This window comes from Danio aesculapii, chromosome 16 (genome assembly GCF_903798145.1).
Source record: "Danio aesculapii chromosome 16, fDanAes4.1, whole genome shotgun sequence".
NCBI lineage: Eukaryota > Metazoa > Chordata > Actinopteri > Cypriniformes > Danionidae > Danio > Danio aesculapii.
In genome coordinates, this window is record NC_079450.1 from 45,314,738 (window position 1) to 45,337,980 (window position 23,243).

At 38.9% G+C, this 23,243-nt stretch overlaps 1 protein-coding gene across 7 annotated transcripts in view; it reads left to right on the forward strand.

The window, feature by feature from the left end:
• Nucleotides 1-23,243, forward strand: part of triob (trio Rho guanine nucleotide exchange factor b) — a 279,189-nt gene that overhangs the window by 190,127 nt on the left and 65,819 nt on the right. For 5 of the 7 annotated variants that reach the window (XM_056475717.1, XM_056475716.1, XM_056475711.1 and 2 more), the window contains 7 exons: nucleotides 1,994-2,083; nucleotides 2,702-2,794; nucleotides 6,862-6,973; nucleotides 7,093-7,283; nucleotides 7,713-7,814; nucleotides 11,201-11,340; nucleotides 18,208-18,310. In XM_056475717.1, the coding sequence (XP_056331692.1) occupies nucleotides 1,994-2,083; nucleotides 2,702-2,794; nucleotides 6,862-6,973; nucleotides 7,093-7,283; nucleotides 7,713-7,814; nucleotides 11,201-11,340; nucleotides 18,208-18,310 (831 nt within the window). The remainder of the gene's footprint in view (nucleotides 1-1,993; nucleotides 2,084-2,701; nucleotides 2,795-6,861; nucleotides 6,974-7,092; nucleotides 7,284-7,712; nucleotides 7,815-11,200; nucleotides 11,341-18,207; nucleotides 18,311-23,243) is intronic. The other 2 variants (XM_056475712.1, XM_056475714.1) reach the window with 1 other exon arrangement.

A 23,243-nucleotide genomic window follows, 5' to 3' on the forward strand; every position in this document is an offset into this window, starting at 1 on the left:
CTTGTTAATAGAAAACAATCGAGAGCAGGTTGATTACATACAGTGCTCAGCATATATAAGTACACCCCTCACAAATCTCTCATTTGAATGCATAATTTCCAAAGGAAGCTTTACAATATTATGTCTATGCATATACATTAGATTAGTCAATACCGTAGTCAAATCTAGAGCTTATCTAACAAAATAACTTATAACAGTCCAAAGCTAATACACCCAAATGTATACAGTATGTTATAGAAAAATATTAAATACAATTTTTAAAAAGAGCTAAATTTAAGAGAAACAAAAAATTTATACAATTTAGTTTATATTTTGTAGTTTGTAATTTGTTCATCCAATAGTTCGCATGAATTTAATTGTATTATCTTTCTATTTCTAAAGATGTTCAGTGACTAAAATATTATTTTAATAAATATATATATGTTTAACAAATCTGTTTTGTTTAAATGCACCAAAAATATATGACCTATATTCACTGAGAAATTAATAAAAAAAAATCATTTTCAAAATGGGCTGTACTCAATAATGCTGAGCACTGTTAATGTTAAGGTAAAATTATTTGATCTTGTTGTTTTTATGTAATTATAATTTTTTTCCCCAAGTACTGTTTAGTTTTCATTTTTTTTTACTTTTTTTCATGATGGCAGTCCAAAATATTTTAAGTACAGGTTAAATGCTTAACTAGGGTGATTAGGTTAACTAGGCAAGTTAGATTTATTAGGCATGTCATTGAGCAACAAAAAAAAGCCTTAGTGTCCCACCAGTGACGATATATGGCCATATCGCACTGCTACGAGTGGGATATTATGTTTATACAACAGTTCAACTGCATAATGTATATATTGGAAGGCAAGTTTATATAAAAAAGAAAATCAAACACGGAGTCTCAAACCCCCTTTTGTAAAAGGAACTACTTTCTTCCGCCGTTCATTCTCATCTGCAGCTGAGGTCAGAACAGCAGAAGCTGTTACTAATTCACAGACGTCACTTTAGAGCTAGTATTTGAATGATACTCTAGCGTAATGTTTAAAGTGATGACAAAACAGGTGCTTTTGCTCACATTTTAAGATTATAAGGCTGAACGGCATGAAATGCCATCAGCCTACAGAGATGTCCCAGTATTTCTCTGTTGCAATCAAGATTTCACAATAATTAACCCAGAAAAAGCCAAAGCAACACCAAAACCAGATTTCTATAGTGTAAATACAGTGCTACAACATACAAAAGAGAGAGAGATTGATTTAACATGTCACTTACTGTACCTGTTTTATAATGATTTTTTTCAGCTGTAGTTTGACACATACACTCAGAAAGTGTTGTTTTTCTCTCCTGGGGACTTATTATGCAGTCTCTGTCGCTATCTTGTGGTGGAACGTCAACCATCTTTGCTCTGCTCAGCATGACAGGCTTACTGCCAACGTGCCAAATCTCTGAAATTATGAATAATTAAAATAGGCACTATCCTTAAAAATAAAGTGCATAGTTGAAATCTAAACAACAATATTCTCGCCTTAAAAAGCCTTAAAAATACATTGTTGTCCAACAGCTGCAATATTTGTCAAACTGTATTGAGTTTATTGATCTGCTGTCACTCTATGTGTGCGGAGTAATATACATGAGCACAAGAGTGAAGAGGCTGTACGAGTGCTGTTATTGCAAAATATCGCACGGCTATCAGCCGATCAGTTTCGAGAACCAGACAGAACTGTAATATAAATACTGTGAAAGTTACCTTAGTCTGTAAACCATCACTTGGGAAATATTAGACAAATTTCCCAGGAAGCATTTAACTGTATATTAAAAACAATTACAGTGAATTGCTTTACCCAAATATTCACTTCATTCACATCTCTTATGTCTTACGAATCAATTTGTATTTAATACATTCTGAAAAGAGTTTATCAATCTCAAAGGAAAACTGCTACAGGTATTAAATATCGAAATACAGCTTCTTCGAATATGTTTTAACCATTTCATGTGTTTTTCCTTTCAGGCGGACAAGTTTCAGATGTATGTGAATTACTGTAAGAATAAGCCTGACTCCACTCAGCTGATTCTGGAACATGCAGGGCCCTATTTTGATGTGAGTATTAAGCAGATAAATCAGAAACTCTTTTTTGTGCGTTGGAAATAAAAAGATACGTGATTCTTAGTATCGCATTAATGTCAAGTTATGAACTTGAGGAAGTTCAGTTTATTATTCAGATTATATAACACTTGTTTTGTGTGTTTGACAGAGAATGTGGGTGTTTATATGAATATGTATATGACATTGTGAGCAGTATTTGTGGTAGTACTAGTGTATGTCTCCATAAATGTGTACATGTTTTTGTGTATGTGTATGTGTATTTGTGTGTGTGTTAATGCTTCTGTGGTCTGTTGATCAGTTGTGTTCTTGAGCTGGTAGGTGGAGGTCTTAGAAAGAGGGCACTTCCTGTGTGTCTGGGGGCGGGTGGGAGACCAGTAATGCCTCACTATGAAACTGTTGCCAGGCGATCAGAACAGACAGACTTTTCTTTCAGGGCTGAGCGCCGATGAATTACTGCAGCCTTGAGCTCTGCTTTTGCACAATTGCTATCAAGAAGCCATCAAAAATCCAAAGGATAGATAAATGCTTTCATGCGGATTGTTTTCATGTGTATTTGCGTGAAAGGTGTTTGTTCCTTGATTCAAATTCTTGAGTGCGTTTGTACGTGTGCAGGAAATCCAGCAGAGGCACAGGCTGGCCAATTCCATCTCTTCGTACCTTATTAAACCGGTTCAGAGGATCACCAAGTATCAGCTGCTGCTGAAGGTATGTGTTCAGCCAAACCTTGAACCAACTTAGCAAATACCTGTTTTCCTCTAGAATGTCTTGTAAAAACCCCCTTTCATTTTCCAAGAGCTAGAGAGCCACCAAAGAGCCTGGTCAGAAGTCACTGAAAAACAGCACACATCGTCTGCTTATGTTGCTTATCAAAGTATAGAGAACAATGTAAATTTATGATGTGTCTTCTGGTGTGCAACCAGCTTAAGCCTTATTTTTCCCTGCAACACAAACAGGAAGTGGCACATACAGTTGTGTTCAAAAGAAAAGCAGTGTGTTGAAAAAAGCGAGTAAAGCTCAAAATCCTTATAATAACTTTTATTTCAATAAATATTAATGCATTGCGAACACGAAATTATTAAAGTATATTATTATACATATTTATACATGTTTCTATTATGACCGCCCACAGGTTCTCTTATTAGGTTATGGTCTGGGAATTGGGCTGGCCACTCCATAATGTCAATTTTGTTGGTCTTGAACCAAGATGCTGCTCGCTTACTGGTGTGTTTGGGGTCATAAATGAGCAGCATCTTGGTTCCAGACCAACACAATCAATGTTATGGCTTTGACGAGTATTGGTCTAGTTCAGACTAAACACAGACTCCTCACATAACCAGTTCAGACTAAATATCAAACCATCACTAAACCAGTAAAGACTAAACAGAATCATTACAAGTCTAGCTCAGACTAAAAAGAATCATAACAAGTGTAGTTCAGACTAAACACAGAATCACAAGTCTTGCTCAGACTAAACACAGAATCATCACAATTCTAGTTCAGATTATATAAAGCATCATTACAAGTCCTGTTCAGACTAAACTGAATCACAACAAGTCTAGCTCAGACTAAACACAGAATCATCACAAGTCTTGTTCAGACTAAATGCAGAATCATAACAAGTCCAATTCAGACTAAACACAGAAACATCACACTGTCACGGGTAATAAGATACTGAGAAGGATCCAAAAATGCAAGTAAAAGTTTATTTGACACAGTCAGAATAACTAGACAGGACAGGAAAAATGAATGAGAGTACGAGGGATATAGGGCGGTAGCAACCGGGAAACAGACAGACGAAATCAGGTCCAGCAGCCACTCCTCACAGTCCTGAGCACAGACAGACATACATGAGCAAACACAACGAACTGACAAGGAAACATAGAAACATTGCCCAGATATAGACACGATAATGAACCTCAGCTGGCAAGCTAATCAAAACACTTAAGTACCGGCATGACACGTGACCATAACAAATACACGTAGACAACCAAAACAAAACAAAGCCACGTGACAAAACAGACACTCCGGAAAGCGCACAAACCTGCAATCGTGACACACACAAGTCTAGTTCAATCTAAACACAGAATTATCTGAAGTCTAGTTCAGACTAAACACAAAATTATACAATCTAGTTCAGGGGTGTCCAAACTCGGTCCTGAAGGGCCGGTGTCCTGCAGATTTTAGCTCCAATTTGCCTCAACACACCTGCACGGATGTTTCTAGAAAGCCTAGTAAGTGCTTGATTAGCTAGCCCAGGTGTGTCTGATTGGGATTGGAACTAAACTTTGCAGGACACCGGCCCTCCAGGACCGAGCTTGGACATGCCTGATCTAGTTCAAACTAAACAAAATCATAACAAGTCTAGCTCAGACCAAACATAATCATCACAAGTCTAGTTCAGACTAAACACTTAATCACAAGTCTAGTTCAGACTAAACATAGAATCATCATAAGTCGAGCACAGACTAAACAGAATCATCACAACTCTAGTTCAATCTAAACACAGAATCATAACAAGTCTTGTTCAGATGAAACACAGAATCATCACAAGTCTAGTTCAGACTAAACACAGAATCATCACAAGTCTAGTTCAGACTAAACACAGAATCATCACAAGTCTAGTTCAGACTAAACACAGAATCATCACAAGTCTAGTTCAGACTAAACAGAATCATCACAACTCTAGTTCAATCTAAACACAGAATCATAACAAGTCTTGTTCAGATGAAACACAGAATCATCACAAGTCTAGTTCAGACTAAACACAGAATCATCACAAGTCTAGTTCAGACTAAACACAGAATCATCACAAGTCTAGTTCAGACTAAACACAGAATCATCACAAGTCTAGTTCAGACTAAACAGAATCATCACAACTCTAGTTCAATCTAAACACAGAATCATAACAAGTCTTGTTCAGATGAAACACAGAATCATCACAAGTCTAGTTCAGACTAAACACAGAATCATCACAAGTCTAGTTCAGACTAAACACAGAATCATCACAAGTCTAGTTCAGACTAAACACAGAATCATCACAAGTCTAGTTCAGACTAAACAGAATCATCACAACTCTAGTTCAATCTAAACACAGATTCATAACAAGTCTAGTTCAGACTAAACACAGAATCATCACAAGTCTAGTTCAGACTAAACAGAATCATCACAACTCTAGTTCAATCTTAACACAGATTCATAACAAGTCTAGTTCAGATTAAACACAGAATTATCACAAGTCTAGTTCAGACTAAACACAGAATCATCACAAGTCTAGTTCAGACTAAACAGAATCATAACAAGTCTAGTTCAGACTAAACACAGTATCATCACAAGTCTAGTTCAGACTAAACACAGAATCATCACAAGTCTAGTTCAGACTAAACACAGAATCATCAAAAGTCTAGTTCAGACTAAACACAGAATCATCACAAGTCTAGTTCAGACTAAACAGAATCATCACAACTCTAGTTCAATCTAAACACAGAATCATAAGTCTTGTTCAGATGAAACACAGAATCATCACAAGTCTAGTTCAGACTAAACACAGAATCATCACAAGTCTAGTTCAGACTAAACACAGAATCATCACAAGTCTAGTTCAGACTAAACACAGAATCATCAAAAGTCTAGTTCAGACTAAACACAGAATCATCACAAGTCTAGTTCAGACTAAACAGAATCATCACAACTCTAGTTCAATCTAAACACAGAATCATAAGTCTTGTTCAGATGAAACACAGAATCATCACAAGTCTAGTTCAGACTAAACACAGAATCATCACAAGTCTAGTTCAGACTAAACACAGAATCATCACAAGTCTTGTTCAGACTAAACAGAATCATAACAAGTCTAGTTCAGACTCAACACAGAATCATCATAAGTCGAGCTCAGACTAAACAGAATCATCACAACTCTAGTTCAATCTTAACACAGATTCATAACAAGTCTAGTTCAGATTAAACACAGAATTATCACAAGTCTAGTTCAGACTAAACACAGAATCATCACAAGTCTAGTTCAGACTAAACACAGAATCATCACAAGTCTAGTTCAGACTAAACACAGAATCATCACAAGTCTAGTTCAGACTAAACACAGAATCATCACAAGTCTAGTTCAGACTAAACACAGAATCATCACAAGTCTAGTTCAGACTAAACAGAATCATAACAAGTCTAGTTCAGACTGAACACAGTATCATCACAAGTCTAGTTCAGACTAAACACAGAATCATCACAAGTCTAGTTTAGACTAAACACAGAATCAAACAAGTCTAGTTCAGACTAAACACAAAATCGTCACAAGTCTAGTTCAGACTAAACACAGTATCATCATAAGTCTAGTTCAGACTAAACACAGAATCATCACAAGTCTTGTTCAGACTAAACACAGAATCATAACAAGTCTTGTTCAGACTAAACACAGAATCGTCACAAGTCAAGTTCAGACTAAACAGAATCATCACAAGTCTAGTTCAGACTAAACAGTATCATCACAAGTCTAGTTCAGACTAAACACAGAATCATCACAAGTCTTGTTCAGACTAGACACAGAATCCTCACAAGTCTAATTTAGATTTAACACAGAATCATAAGAAGTCTAGTTTAGACTAAACATAGACACACTCACAGACTAAACATATAATAATCACAAGCTTAGCACAAACTAAAGACAGATTTATAACAATCCTAGCTTATACTAAGCACAGAATCTTCACAGGAGCAATAACACGAACCTAAATGCCAAATTATCATTGCTTGTATGTTTGTAGGAACTATTGACATGTTGCGAGGAGGGTAAAGGCGAAATTAAAGATGGCCTGGAGGTCATGTTAAGTGTACCCAAGCGAGCTAATGATGCTATGCACCTTAGCATGCTGGAAGGTGAGTATAACTCAAATACACAGCTGGCTTGGGAAAGCTGTACTTTTATTTTGCCCATGTTTCATAGCTCATCTTCTTTCTCCCTTCTGTCTCTTGCTTTTTTCCTTATGTCCTTTCAGGTTTCGATGAGAACATTGAGTCTCAGGGTGAACTGATTCTGCAGGAGTCATTCCAGGTTTGGGATCCAAAGACTCTGATCCGTAAGGGCAGAGAGCGACACCTCTTCCTCTTTGAAATGTCCCTCATCTTCAGCAAGGACGTCAAAGATTCCAATGGCAGGAGCAAGTACCTCTACAAGAGCAAGCTCATGGTACGGGCTTTCCTATCATTTTGTTCAGTAATTATTATTATTCTTTAATGTATCCTTGATTATGGAAGGCTATACTTCATGTTAGACATTAATATCCATGTGAACAGACAGAGGTGTTGCTGAGATTTTTATTTCAGTGTGTTGATGGACTTCTGGCAGAATCTGAATATTGAGTAGGGGACGGGGTGGGGCCCTCATAGCAAAGTAATGGTTAGAGGGGCGTGGTTAAAAAATATTGTGGCTGATCAAAATTATTTTATGGAAGCAAATGGTTTGAATTTAATTGAAGATTACCTAAACAAATTTTTTTTTTCCGTGGATTAACTTGCACAAATTAATCGTTGACCTAAACAACAACAATGTGCACTAGAATTTCACATGGACTTCATTGTTTGATCTGTGATTGTTTTTTTGTTTTTTTTTCTCTAGACCTCTGAACTAGGAGTTACTGAACATGTTGAAGGAGATCCATGTAAATTTGCACTCTGGGTTGGACGGACACCTACCTCAGACAACAAAATAGTCCTAAAGGTACGAATCTTTGTTATTTGTTTGCTGAACAATGTAGTGACAAGATTTTCCTGAACTCTGTCTAAAATCCAATAAACCACACTAGTTAAGGCTGATTTAAACTTTCACCTGGCACAGTGTCACGGACCTCCACTGACTGGGTGTGCACCTCATGCAATGGACGATTTTTTTTTACTTAACGCAGGGTTCCCTGGTTTCCTCCCACTATCCAAAAACATGCAACTTAAGTTTGACTAATCCAAATCGGTACCATAGACATGCTCCTAGTAAGTAGTTAACTCTTAAGAGCAATAACTATCTGTTCATTAGCTACTACAGCAGGGAGTTATCGAGATCTACCTGAGCTCAAACTCCCCTCTCGCCTTGCAAATGGGAGGGAGCCCCGGGCTCGAGGATTTTATGAGCTCAGGGCTCTCTCCCGGGACAGCATACCAAACACACTTTATAATCAATCATCAGCTAAGTGTGAACTCTTGAAAGATGGTTTTGGAAAACGCACTTTTACTCGATGTTTCTTTATTGAAAATGTTGTGCTGATTTAAAATCGAAATGTTTGTAATAAGTAATAGAGTGTAAAGAGTATCATTCATCTGAGGATCTTTGAATTTGATTGGAGGAGTGGATATGTTTTGAAGTTCTGAATTTTCATGTGCTGCGGTTAAGGTTTGAGTAATATCATTGTATGAAATAAAGACTTTTAAAACATGCTAAAGGGGACCTATTATGCCTCTTTTTACAAGATCTAAAATAAGTTTTTGATGCCCTTAGAGTGTGTATGTGAAGTGTCAGCTCAGAAAACCCTACTAATAATGTTATCTAACTCTTTAAACTGCCCCTTTTATGCTTTAATTCACTTTGTACAGTTTTAGTGACTGCCGCTTTAAATTCAAATGAGATTGTGCTCCCAGCCCTCTTTTCGAAATAAGGCTGAGCTGCAAATGCCTATGTGTCAGCATAGTGGCAGATTCAAAAACCAGACTAACATTCTATGCTAATAAGTGAGAGATAAAACCACCTCTATTGTGCCGGTGCCCAAACACTCCAGCCCAACATGCCTGAATGACTACCGCCCTGTAGCACTCACACCCATCATCATGAAGTGCTTCGAGCGGTTGGTCCTGGCACATCTGAAAGACTCTCTGCCATCCACACTGGACCCACATCAGTTTGCCTACCGTGGCAACAGGAGCACAGAAGATGCCGTCTCCATAGCACTGCACTCTGTCCTCACACACCTGGACAATAAAAACACTTATGCACGAATGCTGTTTGTTGACTTCAGCTCAGCATTCAACACTGTCATACCCTCTAAGCTACTGATCAAACTCAGAGACCTGGATATCGACACGTCTCTCTGCAACTGGGTTATGGACTTTCTGACTAACAGACCTCAGAATGTTAGATCAGGCCACATCTGCTCCACCACCATCACACTCAACACTGGTGTACCACAGGGCTGCGTGCTGAGCCCCTTCCTCTACTCCCTTTTTACCATCGACTGTAGGCCTGTGAACAGATCCAACACCATCATCAAATTTGCAGATGACACCACAGTGATTGGTCTAATCAGCAATAATGATGAGACTGCCTACAGGGAGGAGATACAGCATCTGGCCACTTGGTGCACCGACAATAATCTGCTCCTTAACACCAATAAGACCAAGGAGCTCATTGTGGACTTCAGGAAGGGACGAACAGGCTCGCATGATCCCATCCACATTAATGGGATGGCCGTTGAGCCTGTCTCATCCTTCAAGTTCCTGGGGACCCACATCTCAAAGGACCTTTCCTGGACCACCAACACCTCCAGCCTGGTCAAGAAGGCTCATCAGCGCCTATTCTTCTTGAGGCAACTTAAGAAGAACCAGCTTTCATCAGCCGTCCTGGTGAACTTCTACCGCTGCACAATAGAAAGCATCCTGACCAACTGCGTCACAGTCTGGTATGGAAGCTGCTCTGTTGCTGAGCGTAAGGCACTGCAGCGGGTGGTGAAAACTGCCCAACGCATCACAGGGACTACACTGCCAGCCATTGAGGACATCCAGAAGAAACACTGTCTGCGCCGAGCACGCAGTATTCTTAAGGACGCCTCTCACCCTGCTCACAGACTGTTTTCTCTCCTGCCTTCCGGCAGGCGCTTCAGGCTCCCCCGGACAAAACCCAGCAGACTGAGGAACAGCTTTTTCCCCAGAGCTGTCTTTCTTTTGAACTCTGCCCCTCACTGACTCTTTTGCCCCCCCCCAATACACCCCCCACACTCCTCTAACTTATACTCCTCACAATCACTGCACTATTTAACATTTGCACATTTAAAGTTTGCACATATTCATTGCACTGATTCATTTATTTGAACTGTACATACCCACAGCACATGGACATTTGTAATTTGTAATTATGTTTTCTATCTGCCACTCCTGATTATTAATAGCATCCTGTACATATATTCATTTATGCAAATCTCTGTTCATAGCTAATACAACCTGTATATAATGTTGATAGTACATCCATCTGTAAATATCACCATAGTTTTTCTATAACTGCACTTTATAACTTATACCTGTATCCTGCACTTGCTGCTATTGCACTGCTGGTTAGACCTAAACTGCATTTCGTTGCCTTGTACTTGTACATGTGTAATGACAATAAAGTTGAATCTAATCTAATCTAAAAATCTAAAAAATTGTCACTAATGGGCAGGGCTTTCCCACTCTGATGACATGTACAAAGGAAGAATGTCAATCAAAGTGTTTCTGCAGACTGTTTTTACTAAGTGTGATTATAAAAATCCATTAGTATCGTATTATATTTGCCGAATGTTTAAACCTCTTATAAAAGTGTTTTTTGCATAATAGGTCCCTTTTAAATAACCACCTATGTAACTTATATCCCTGAATGGTTGCCCCTCCTCACTGAATCATATAATGTATCAGGTCATTCCTTGCGTTTTCACACATGGATGCTCTCACATTTCACAATTTAAATTTGGCTTACAGTTTAAAGCATTCACACATTTTTCTACTCATTTTATTTTCATATTCTGACACGTTCCCAAGAGAAATGTAGGATGAGAATTGACTTTTCCTTGGAGGATGAATCATAGTTTCTGTGATAGGTGGTTTGAGACAAAGATTTTAGAAATACAAGAAATGCACGACCTTAAGAAAGAGAACATTAGAAAAAACAGGAAATTATTATATTTTGATTCCAAATTAGGAAGTATCTTTTTATATCTCTTTTTTAAAACCATGTGCGTAATAAAAACCAGGTTTAAAACCAAGCAGTGTTTAACTAAATTTCAACATATTTTTTGACTATTCTAATTGCTGTTTATGTCTGTTGTGTATAGGGATTTGCTAATGGTTTGTTGTGTTCATTGCACCTCCCAGGCTTCCTGTATTGAAAACAAACAGGACTGGATCAAGCATGTCCGTGAAGTTATCCAAGAGCGTACCATCCATTTACGAGGGGCACTCAAAGAGCCAATCCACATTCCCAAAGCCACTGCAACCAAACACAAGGGCAAACGGTAGTAACAATTATTATTATTATTATTATTATTATTATTATTATTATTATTATTATTATTATTATTATTATTATTATTAATATTATTCGGCTTATTATTCATATTCATATTCATATTCATATTATTATTATTATTATTATTATTATTATTATTATTATTACTGGGTTTCTTATTCATATTCATATTATTATTGTTATTATGTTGTTGTTATTATTGATATTAATAATAATGATTATTATTGTTGTTGTTGTTGTTGTTGTTGTTTGTTATTATTATTATTATTATTATTATTATTATTATTATTATCTTTTTTCACTATTATTGGTAGTCATATTATTATTATTATTGTTATTATTATTATTATTATTATTATTATTATTATTATTATTATTATTACCATTTTTCACTTAGTAGTCATATTATTATTATTATTATTATTATTATATTTTTTCACTATTATTGGTAGTCATATTATTATTATTATTATTATTATTATTATTATTATTATTACAATTTTTTCACTTATTAGTAGTCATATTATTATTATTATTATTATTATTATTATTATTATTATTATTATTAGTAGTAGTAGTAGTAGTAGTAGTAGTAGTAGTAGTAGTATTGGTTTAATAATGGTTTAATAATTGTGTTATTAATAATAATAATAATAATAATAATAATAATAATAATAATAATAATAATAATAATAATAATAATAATAATAATAAAATATTATTTGTATTGATTATTTTTATTAAATAAGTCTATTATTATTATTATTATTATTATTATTATTATTATTATTATTATTATTATTACCAGTTTTTCACTTTTTGGTATTCATATTCATATTCATATTCATATTCATATTATTATTATTATTATTATTATTATTATTATTGTTATTACCATTTTTTCACTTTTTGTTAGTCAGATTATTATTATTATTATTAGTAGTAGTAGTAGTAGTAGTAGTAGTAGTATTGGTGTCACGGATTGGTCAGGCTCTCACGATCCCCACTCACGAAGATCACCATCACCTGACTTCTAATGAGCACACAGCTGCATCACATTCACGAGCACCAGATAAAAGCACAGCACTCCAGTCGCTCATTGTCCGGGCTCGTCTCGACGAAAGCGGACAACTGAGCGACCACTCAGCGTAGTCATCCTCAGCTAAAACAAACGATTTACTTACCTGTTCTCTTTGTATTCCTCCTAGTCTTCCTGGTCCTCCCGAATCGTCCTGTCTTCCAGTCCTTCCAAGTCTGTGTCATCCTCTGTCAGCTGTATCTGGTGTGTGCTGTCCATCCTCGTGTATTCCTATTACCCAGCCACGGAGGAAAAGACCCCAACATCATTCCTGATCCTCCTGGCTATCCTTCATGTGCTCCTTGTTGTCATTTAATAAACACCCTAACGTTTCCTTACCTCTGTCTCCTGTCCGCTTCATAACAGAAGCCCGGACCATTAACGACGACAACATGAGCACCCCCGATCACTTTCAAGAGCTGGTGGACCAGTTGAAGCGGATTCTACAGCCACCAGCTCCACTTTCCAACGCACCACCAGCACCGAGCACTTCCGCCTCCACAGTTTCTTCTTCGGCCCTTCCTTCCAGTCCCATGGCCCGACCAGCGCCCTACTCAGGCGGAGCGGGGGAGTGCAATGGTTTTCTGTTACAATGTTCCCTCATATTCGAAATGCAACCTTCTCTATATCCCACAGATAAGTCAAAGATCGCCTACATCGTATCACTACTCTCTGGACCTGCACTTAAATGGGCTGAGACGATCTGGAACCAAGCCGGGCCGGTCATGAATTCCATCACTACCTTCACGGAGTATTTCAAAGAGGTGTTTGGACGTTCTGATGGGGAAGTAGCCGCTGGAGAGCAGCTGTATCATCTAAAGCAAGGTACTCTATCTACACAGGAATATGCTCTCCGGTTTCGCACTCTAGCAGCTGCAAGTGGATGGAATGAGAGATCGTTGTTGACCACGTACCGGCTCGGCTTGGAACCCACTCTCCGAATCCAGCTGGCCACATTAGATGATACTATGGGTCTGGAGAGATTCATCCAACATTCTCTCCGATGTTCCGATCGTCTCCGTTCCTATCAACAGGACACCATCACCCCCTCGTCTGCACTCCTCCAATCGCCTGAGTCAACAGCCTCTCCAGAACCAGAACCCATGATAATAGAGTCTGGAAGACTGACATCAGCGGAACGACAGAGGAGGCTGACCCGGGGTCTGTGTCTATACTGCGGTGTCAGTGGACACACCCGTATGGAGTGTCCCCTTCGTCCCATTCGGACTTCAGTGAGTGTATTCAGTACGAATATTGAACAATGTAAACCACTTACTACCACCGTACAAATAACTACTGCCTCTATTTCTCTCCTTGTCACAGCCCTCATCGACTCCGGGTCAGCAGGGAACTTCATCTCCCAATCCCTCTGTCGTCAACTCCACCTACGTACTGAGGCGTCCTCGCATATATACCAGATACAACCGATAACCCAGTGCACTCGATCTTCGACCCGTATCCATCGACAATGCGAAGACATCCTTCTTCAAGTGGGGTTGTTACATCAAGAGAGGATTCAATTTCTGGTTCTGGAGGGTGCAAATATGGACATCATTCTAGGGCGCCCGTGGCTGGTGAAGCACGATCCCATCATCTCTTGGGGCACAGGAGAGATAAAGAAATGGGGATCTGGATGTACACCTACCTGTTTTCCAAATCTCCCTCTTCAAGGTCGGAACCCCATTTCTTTGTTTACAACATCGGTCGAGAGTCCTCCTGAGAAGCAGTCTATCCACATTCCTAAGGAGTACAGCTCCTTTCATGATGTCTTCTGCCCCAAGAGAGCTTCCCAGCTACCGCCGCATCGGCCATGGGACTGCGCGATCGACCTAGTTCCAGATGCCCAGTTGCCAAGAGGTAGGATCTACCCGCTCTCGCTTCCAGAGAATCAGGCAATGGAAGATTACATAAGGGAGGCTCTGAGTCAGGGGTACATACGTCACTCAAAATCACCAGCCGCCTCAAGCTTCTTCTTTGTGGCCAAGAAGGACGGAGGGCTGCGTCCATGCATCGACTACAGGGTCCTAAATAACGGTACAGTAAAATACCGATATCCCCTTCCTCTGGTACCAGCCGCTTTGGAACAGCTCCGAGAAGCTAAAGTCTTCACTAAATTGGACCTCCGCAGCGCGTATAATCTGATAAGAATACGTGAGGGGGACCAATGGAAGACAGCATTCGTGACCCCTACTGGCCACTATGAATATGAGGTCATGCCTTACGGTCTGGTCAACGCCCCCTCCGTATTCCAAAACTTCATTCATGAAGTCCTCCGGGAGTTTCTTCACCACTTTGTAATAGTGTACATAGATGACATCCTCATTTACTCCCGGAGTGAGGCCGAACATCGCCAACACGTTGCGGAGGTCCTACACACATTGAGAGAACATCACCTCTACCTCAAAGCGGAGAAATGCTCATTCCACCAGAAGTCGATTCATTTCTTGGGATACATCATTGACCAAACCGGTATACGTATGGATGGGAAGAAAATTGAGGCTGTTCTATCCTGGTCAGAACCCACTTCCATTAAGGAGCTCCAGAGGTTTCTTGGGTTTGCTAACTTTTATAGACGGTTTATCAAGGACTACAGCAGGATTACATCACCTCTCACTAATCTCCTCAAGGGTAAACCCAAAGGACTGGAGTGGACCAAAGAAGCAGCCGCAGCCTTCCGCCTTCTTAAGAAGGAGTTCACAAGGGCCCCACTCCTGACTCATCCTGACCCAAATCTTCCTTTCGTGGTGGAAGTGGACGCATCCACCACCGGCGTCGGGGCAGTATTATCCCAACATCATGATACACCGCCCCGACTGCATCCCTGTGCCTATTTCTCTCGGAAGTTGAGCCCGGCGGAGCAGAATTACAGCATAGGAGACAGGGAGCTTCTAGCAATCAAGCTAGCCTTGGAGGAGTGGCGTCACTGGTTGGAGGGAGCCAAACATCCGTTCCAGGTGATCACAGATCACAAAAACCTCCAATATATCAAAGAGGCCAAGAGACTATGTCCACGTCAAGCCAGATGGTCACTTTTCTTCTCACGTTTTGATTTCTCCATTTCCTATCGTCCAGGACCCAAGAATCTAAGAGCAGACGCTCTCTCTCGTTTACACGAGCATCACGATCATGAAGAACTCCCAACGAAGATTCTTCCCGAACACATCTCCATTTGTCCGATCACCTGGAACGCTCCTCCAGTCGTTGCCACTCCGGAAGCCCCTGCTCCGCCGGGATGCCCTCCTCATCGGCAGTTCATACCACCTGAACACCGGGTAGATCTGATCCACTCCTTACATACCTCGCTAGGCACTGGACATCCAGGGATCAACAATACTCTCTCGCTAGTATCCCAACGATTCTGGTGGCCAAACATGGCAAGGGATGTGAGGCAATATGTTCAGGGCTGTAAGGACTGTGCCCAATCCAAGAGCCCACGTCATCTACCCGCTGGAAAGCTCCATCCCTTGCCGATTCCGAACCGTCCCTGGTCACACCTAGGAGTGGACTTTATCACTGACCTCCCTTCGTCAGAAGGTAATACCTGTATTCTAGTCATCGTAGATAGATTCTCAAAGTTTGTCAAACTAATCCCTCTGAAAGGTCTTCCCACAGCCTTTGAAACAGCCGACAATATCTTTAATCAAGTCTTCAGGTCATTTGGTATTCCAGAAGATATTGTGTCGGACAGAGGTCCACAGTTCATCTCACGTCTATGGAAAGCCTTCTTCAAGCTCCTAGGTGTGGCCGTCAGCCTCTCTTCTGGATATCATCCCCAAACCAACGGGCAGACAGAGAGGAAGATTCAGGAGGTGGGACGGTTCCTGAGGACCTTCTGCAGTGGTCACCAGAGCTCCTGGAGCCAGTATTTGGGCTGGGCAGAATATGCCCAAAATTCACTGCGGCAACCCTCCACCGGACTCACGCCATTCCAGTGCGTCCTGGGCTTCCAACCACCGCTCTTTCCCTGGGATGGCGAACCATCTGATGTCCCCGCAGTGGATCACTGGTTCCGGGAGAGCGAGAGAGTCTGGGACGAGGCTCATCAACATCTGCAGAGGGCAGTCCGTCGAAGCAAGGTAACCGCCGATAGAAGAAGGTCTGAAGAACCCAGATACACACCCGGACAAAAGGTGTGGCTATCCACCCGGGACATACGCATGCGACTGCCCTCTCGCAAGTTAAGTCCCCGATTTGTTGGTCCCTTCACCATCGTGGAACAGGTTAACCCCGTCACCTACAAACTACAATTACCCTCTCACTACCGTATTCACCCTACATTCCACGTATCACTCCTGAAACCCTATCACGATCCTGTTCTTCCCTCCACAGAGCCTGACCACGAAGAGGAACCCCTCCTCCACTGCTCCTAGAAGAAGGAGCCGTCTACGCAGTGAAGGAGATCTTGCGTTCCCGACGTCGTGGTGGCCAGTTGGAGTACCTGGTGGACTGGGAAGGGTACGGCCCCGAAGAAAGGACATGGGTTCCCAGAGCTGATATTCTCGATCCTAGTCTCATGGTGGAGTTTCATGAGAGCCACCCTGAGTTCCCAGCGCCTAGAGGCAGAGGGAGACCACCACGGCGTCGGAGGTGTCGGCCCTCAGGAGCGGGCCCTGGGGAGGGGGGTACTGTCACGGATTGGTCAGGCTCTCACGATCCCCACTCACGAAGATCACCATCACCTGACTTCTAATGAGCACACAGCTGCATCACATTCACGAGCACCAGATAAAAGCACAGCACTCCAGTCGCTCATTGTCCGGGCTCGTCTCGACGAAAGCGGACAACTGAGCGACCACTCAGCGTAGTCATCCTCAGCTAAAACAAACGATTTACTTACCTGTTCTCTTTGTATTCCTCCTAGTCTTCCTGGTCCTCCCGAATCGTCCTGTCTTCCAGTCCTTCCAAGTCTGTGTCATCCTCTGTCAGCTGTATCTGGTGTGTGCTGTCCATCCTCGTGTATTCCTATTACCCAGCCACGGAGGAAAAGACCCCAACATCATTCCTGATCCTCCTGGCTATCCTTCATGTGCTCCTTGTTGTCATTTAATAAACACCCTAACGTTTCCTTACCTCTGTCTCCTGTCCGCTTCATAACAATTGGTTTATTAATGGTTTAATAATTGTATTATTATTATTATTATTATTAATATTATTATTATTATTTAATAATAATAATAATAAAATAATAATAATAATAATAATAATAATAATAAAGTATTATTTGTATTGATTAATTGTATTAATTATTTGAATTAATTAAATACAAATAAATAATTTGTATTATGATCATCATTATTAATATTGGCAGTAGTATTGTTACTAGTATTAATAATAGTATTCATAATAATAATAATAATAATAATAATAATAATAATAATAATAATAATAATAATAATAATAATCACTATTATTGTTGTTATTGTTACTATTATTTTTATTATTATTATTTGGATTTGCATTATTATTATAAGTATTAATATTGGTAGTTGTAGTATTATTATGCTTATTATGAATGATACTACTACTACTACTAATAATAATAATAATAATAATAATAATAATAATTAATATTATTATCATTACTATTATTATTATTATTGTTATTATTATTATTATTTTTATTATTTATTTATTTTTTTTATTTTTTAAATAATATAAATTCCTAGCATCACAAGGGTGTGTCGATCTCTGAACCTCATTACACATTTCAGCTTTAGAAACAAATGTTATATTACTATGCTGACTTTGGATTTCGATATGTGCTGTTTTGTATAGCAGGGATGGAGAAGACCTAGACAGTCAGGGTGACGCAAGCAGTCAGCCAGACACCATCTCCATTGCGTCCCGCACCTCCCAGAACACTCTGGATAGTGACAAGGTGAGTGTGAAGATCTGTCGACATTTGTCTAAAAGTGTGATGCTGCACCTTGAGTTTAGTGCTGGGGTTTGGGGATATGTTTATACAGTACTTATAGCATTTCCAGAGGAGGAGAAGTGTTTGTTTTAGTTCTAGTTCTCACCCTAATAACAAGATTTGATGGGTTTTACCAGCTTTAACACTTTATTGGGGTTCAAAAAACCTATTATGTCCCATCACATTTAAAGACCACAGTAATGAAGCTTGTAATAATGTGGTCTGCCGTCAAGTTCTTAAAGTAACAGTTGAACGAATCATTTCAAACTCACAAGATCTTCAAAGGATAAACATATTTTGTCATCGCAATCACTTTTCATCATTAAACACCATAAAAGAGATATGTTCTCATGTGTAAAGCTAATTTGGCCAGGGGTTTGCCAGCTTAAACCCCTACTGTTTTTCGAAGAACATCCAGGCATTTTTAACGACCATAGAGAGTCAGGATCTCGGTTTAACGTCTCATCCGAAAGACAGCACTTACTAAGCAGTACAGAGTCCCCATAAATATACAGGGGCATTAGGACCCACACAGACCACAGGTTGAGCACCCACTCATTTACCCTCTCACTAACACCACTTCCGGCAGTATCATTCCCATGTGGTCTCCCATCCAGGTACTGACTGGGCGCAGCCCTGCTTAGCTTTAGTATTATTTATTCATTTATTTTATTATTTTATATATGTATATATATATATATATATATATATATATATATATATATATATATATATATATATATATATATATATATATATATATATATATATATATATATATATATATATATATATCAATACATAGACTGATAATGTAATGTATTTATAAAATGTATTTTATAATATTATTATATCCCATTATTATAGTACTAAGTATACTTCACCAGAACTGGTTATGGTCATCTTTAATCCAATGTGTTTACCACTATAATTAAACCAATGAAGACACTGATCTAGCAAACTAGATTTGTCATATTAACACAAAATTATTGTTATGATAATATGAATGGCATCTTCTAATTAACTACTTTTAAATATAGCTATTAAACTGCCTTCCCTAAAACCATTGCTTAGGGTTCTATGACTGAACAAATGTTTCTGCCATAGTTTTGCCATCTCTGTCATTGGGCCCAATATTGCTGCTTGTAGCTCTTCCGTAATTGGCATGGATGAACACCTTCATGGATACATCTTATTTTTATTGAATAGAATAAAAGAATACCATCTTGTTTTTCTTCCCTGAGTTTACACTGTTCCTTAGAGCTTCTGTAAATTCAGTAAAGTGTTCATGAGCCAAAAAAATAGAAATAAAAAGTCTTCATTCATCTCTGTCAAGGTTATCCCTGACAAGAGGCAGTACTTTTAAAAAGACTACACCTACAGTAGAACTGATTTAAATTATGTAGAAAATATAACAGTTTTAATTGCAGGCATTAGTTTTTGTATGTGTGATTTTTCAAATAGGGCCACGTTCATACTCTTAATGCTACCCGTGATCATTATGTCAACATCTTAACATTAATTACACCCCTGTCATAATTTTGAAACTGTCTGTGTCAACTGCAAGTCACTGACTCTTTTATTTCAGAATGTTGATGAACGTGGAATATTGAGTAGGAAGCAAAGCTCTCTTGTTGCATATCATTCCCTCATGAGGCTAAGAATATTGTGGAATATTGTGTCAAACTGATGTCATCATAGAATGACTTGCAAATGGGGAAAAATGGTCACACTTAAATTGAAGATTCATTCATTTATTCATTTCCTTTGGCTTAGTCCCTTTCATCAGGGGTCACCACACCGGAATAAACTAACAATTTATCCAGCATATGTTTTACACAGCGAATACACTTCCAGCTGCAACCCAGTACTGGGAAACATCCATTCACACTCATTCACTACAGACAATTTAGTTTATTCAATTCACCTATAGCGCATGTCTTTGGACTTGTGGGGGAAACCAGAGCACCCGGAGAAAACCCAAGCCAACATAAGGAGAACATGTAAACTCCACACCGAAATGCCAACTGACCCAGCCGGGACTCGAACTAGCAACCTTCTTGCTGTGAGGCGATAGTGCTAACCACTGAGCCACCATGTCACCTTGATTGAAGATTACTAAAGCATTTTTCTTTTCAGTAGATTAACTCGGATTAGCTTGGATTAATTAGGTAAAGTCTAGATGGGGTATAGCTACGGATACATCAATATAGAATCATATTTGGGACACTATTGTCTTATTATTTGTAGTGTTAATAAAATACAATTTAATGGGTAATTTAATAAATAATTCAAATAATTCAACTTGACTTTTGTCCGCAGCTGTACCCCTTTTAGTAACAACTGACCAAGTGCATTAGTTTCTTTGATGACATTTTGGATAATGCCTTTCATTTGTACAGTGGCCCTGAATTCTTAAAACACCTCTCAAAATGCCTTTCAGATGCAAAATTTTGAAAAGTCGAACCGGATTATAATTTTTTTTTTATGATGGATTAAGTTTTGGAGACAGTATGTCAATATGATTGTTGAATTAATTTTTTAACATGGGAAAATTCCTGTAAAAAAATTCAATGTGCTTAAAACAATGATTCAAAAACAGATTGAGTGAGATAGATTCCAGCAACAAGCACACCAGACGTGACAAAACATGGACAGATAAACTAATAATATATATTAAACCTCATTAAGAATCTTAAAAGTACATGCTGAGTGACTGATGATTTTGAGTCACAGTTTTAACTGGATGTTTACTAGTTTTTCAGGGGTTTATTTTCAAGATCTGAGGTAGCTGCCGCTTTCAGTACAGTAATAAATAATAATAATTATTGTTCCTTACATTTATATAGCAATTTTCTGGACACTCAAAGCACTTTAGACATTGGGGGTGAATCTCCTCATCCACCATCAGTGTGCAGCATCCGCCTGGATGACGCAAAGGCAGCCATATTGCGCCAAACCACACACCAGCTGATTGGTGGTGAGGAGACAGAGGGATGAAGCCAGTTATGATATGGGGATGGTTAGGAGCCCATGATGGACAGAGGCCTGTGGGCAAATTTGGCCAGGATGCTGGGGTTAAACCCCTACTCTTTTTTGGTATTTTTAATGACCACAGAGAGTCAGGAGCTCGGTTTTACGGCTCATCTGAAACACTGGTATTCAAACCTATACTGGTAATATTTAACACTGAATAAAGCACATAATAAGATCATCATTGATATAGTAGTTTATGCTGTTTTTCAGACATAAACAAAGAACACTAATCGCTCACTTACCAAATCCGTAGAGACAGGACAATCAACACCAAACAGAATCCTGTCTTTTTTAAAAACAAAATGAGAGGCAAATTTGGATTTCACCATTTCCAGATGCAAAAAGCTCTCGGGTAAAAAATGTTCCTTACGAACATATTTTTGTTGCGTGTTAGCAGACCACTGTAATCCACACATGTAAGTCCACACGCTGCACTCTCATAGCGGAGAAATGAAAACAAAACCTTTGTTGTGGCACATTTACAAACACAACACTGACAACCTATGTCTCCAAACAATTCTTCTTCTTCCACTTGTTTTAATTACGGTTTAACATGGCGCCTGTCTGCCGTCTTCGAAGCTATATCATCCATATTAATGAAGTTGCACCTCATTCACTATAGAGCATGCTAATTAGTTTGAACCAAGTCTTTCTCTTGAATTAATGATGAAAACTCAACGTTACATTGTACCCGACCTCAATGCTGGAATATACAAAAAGATCTAATCGCCGTGATGTAGCTTCTAAATTTCTTTTTTTTTTAATTGGAAAAACAAATTTGAAATAACGCAAAAACCAATCTTCACTTTTTTGTGAAATAAATGTGTCCTAATAGTGTTTTTAGCAGAGTGGGACACCTATATGACTGTCAACATCTCAAAAAATGTGTTTTGGTGTTTCGTCAACCTTTAAAGTGACATTTAAAGGCTTAACTAGGTTAATTAGGCAAGTTAGGGTAATTAGGCAAGTCATTGTATAACGATGGTTTGTTCTGGAGACAATCGAACAGAAATATTGCTTAAGGGGGCTAATAGTATTGACCTTAAAATGCTTTTAAAAAAATTTAAACTGCTTTTATTTTTGCCGAAATAAAACAAAACTCCAGAAGAAAAAATGTTACAGAAAATACTGTGAAAAATGACTTTAAATATTTAAACATAATTTGGGAAATATTCACAGGATGGCTAATAATTTTGACTTTACCTGTTTATATATTGAATGTAAAATGTAATAAATTAAATTATTAAGTAAAAAATCATTGATAAAGTTCAAATGTAAATAAAGTTGGCATCCAGTAGGTCTGACATTCCTTCAACCTGCTTACCAACAGACGTAATAAGGGTTCCTCATACAGTAGGTCCGCTCCATTGCTTCGTAGCTTTTGATTTAGCAGCACAGACGCTGGTCTTCCCACTCACAGTCAGAACTCTCCTCTCACACGCCTTCACACATGTGCGTGTTTTTGTCACTGATATGTATTGCGAGCCACCTACAACAACACAAGTTACTTGAGGATTCGAAACACTCCATCTTTATCTTTTTCCTGGCTTCATTATTGGTCTCTTTCTTGTCTTATTGTGACATACTCACTAAAAAAGCATCAGTCCATTCACGCTTGTACACTGACGACTTTTCACAAAGGCTCACTGTGTCTTACGCACACAGAGCGCACTTAGTTCACAGAGAGGTGAAAAGGTGAGGCTCCCAGAAGTGGACGAGTTCCTGCACGTCCCTTCTAATGAGCATTAATTTGCCTCCTGCTCCTTTAAATCTTGGCACATTGTGTCCGTCTCTGCCTCCTCTCTCTTCTTCCTGCCAGGCGTCACTCCTTCAGACAGATTCCATCTCCGTGGCAATGCGA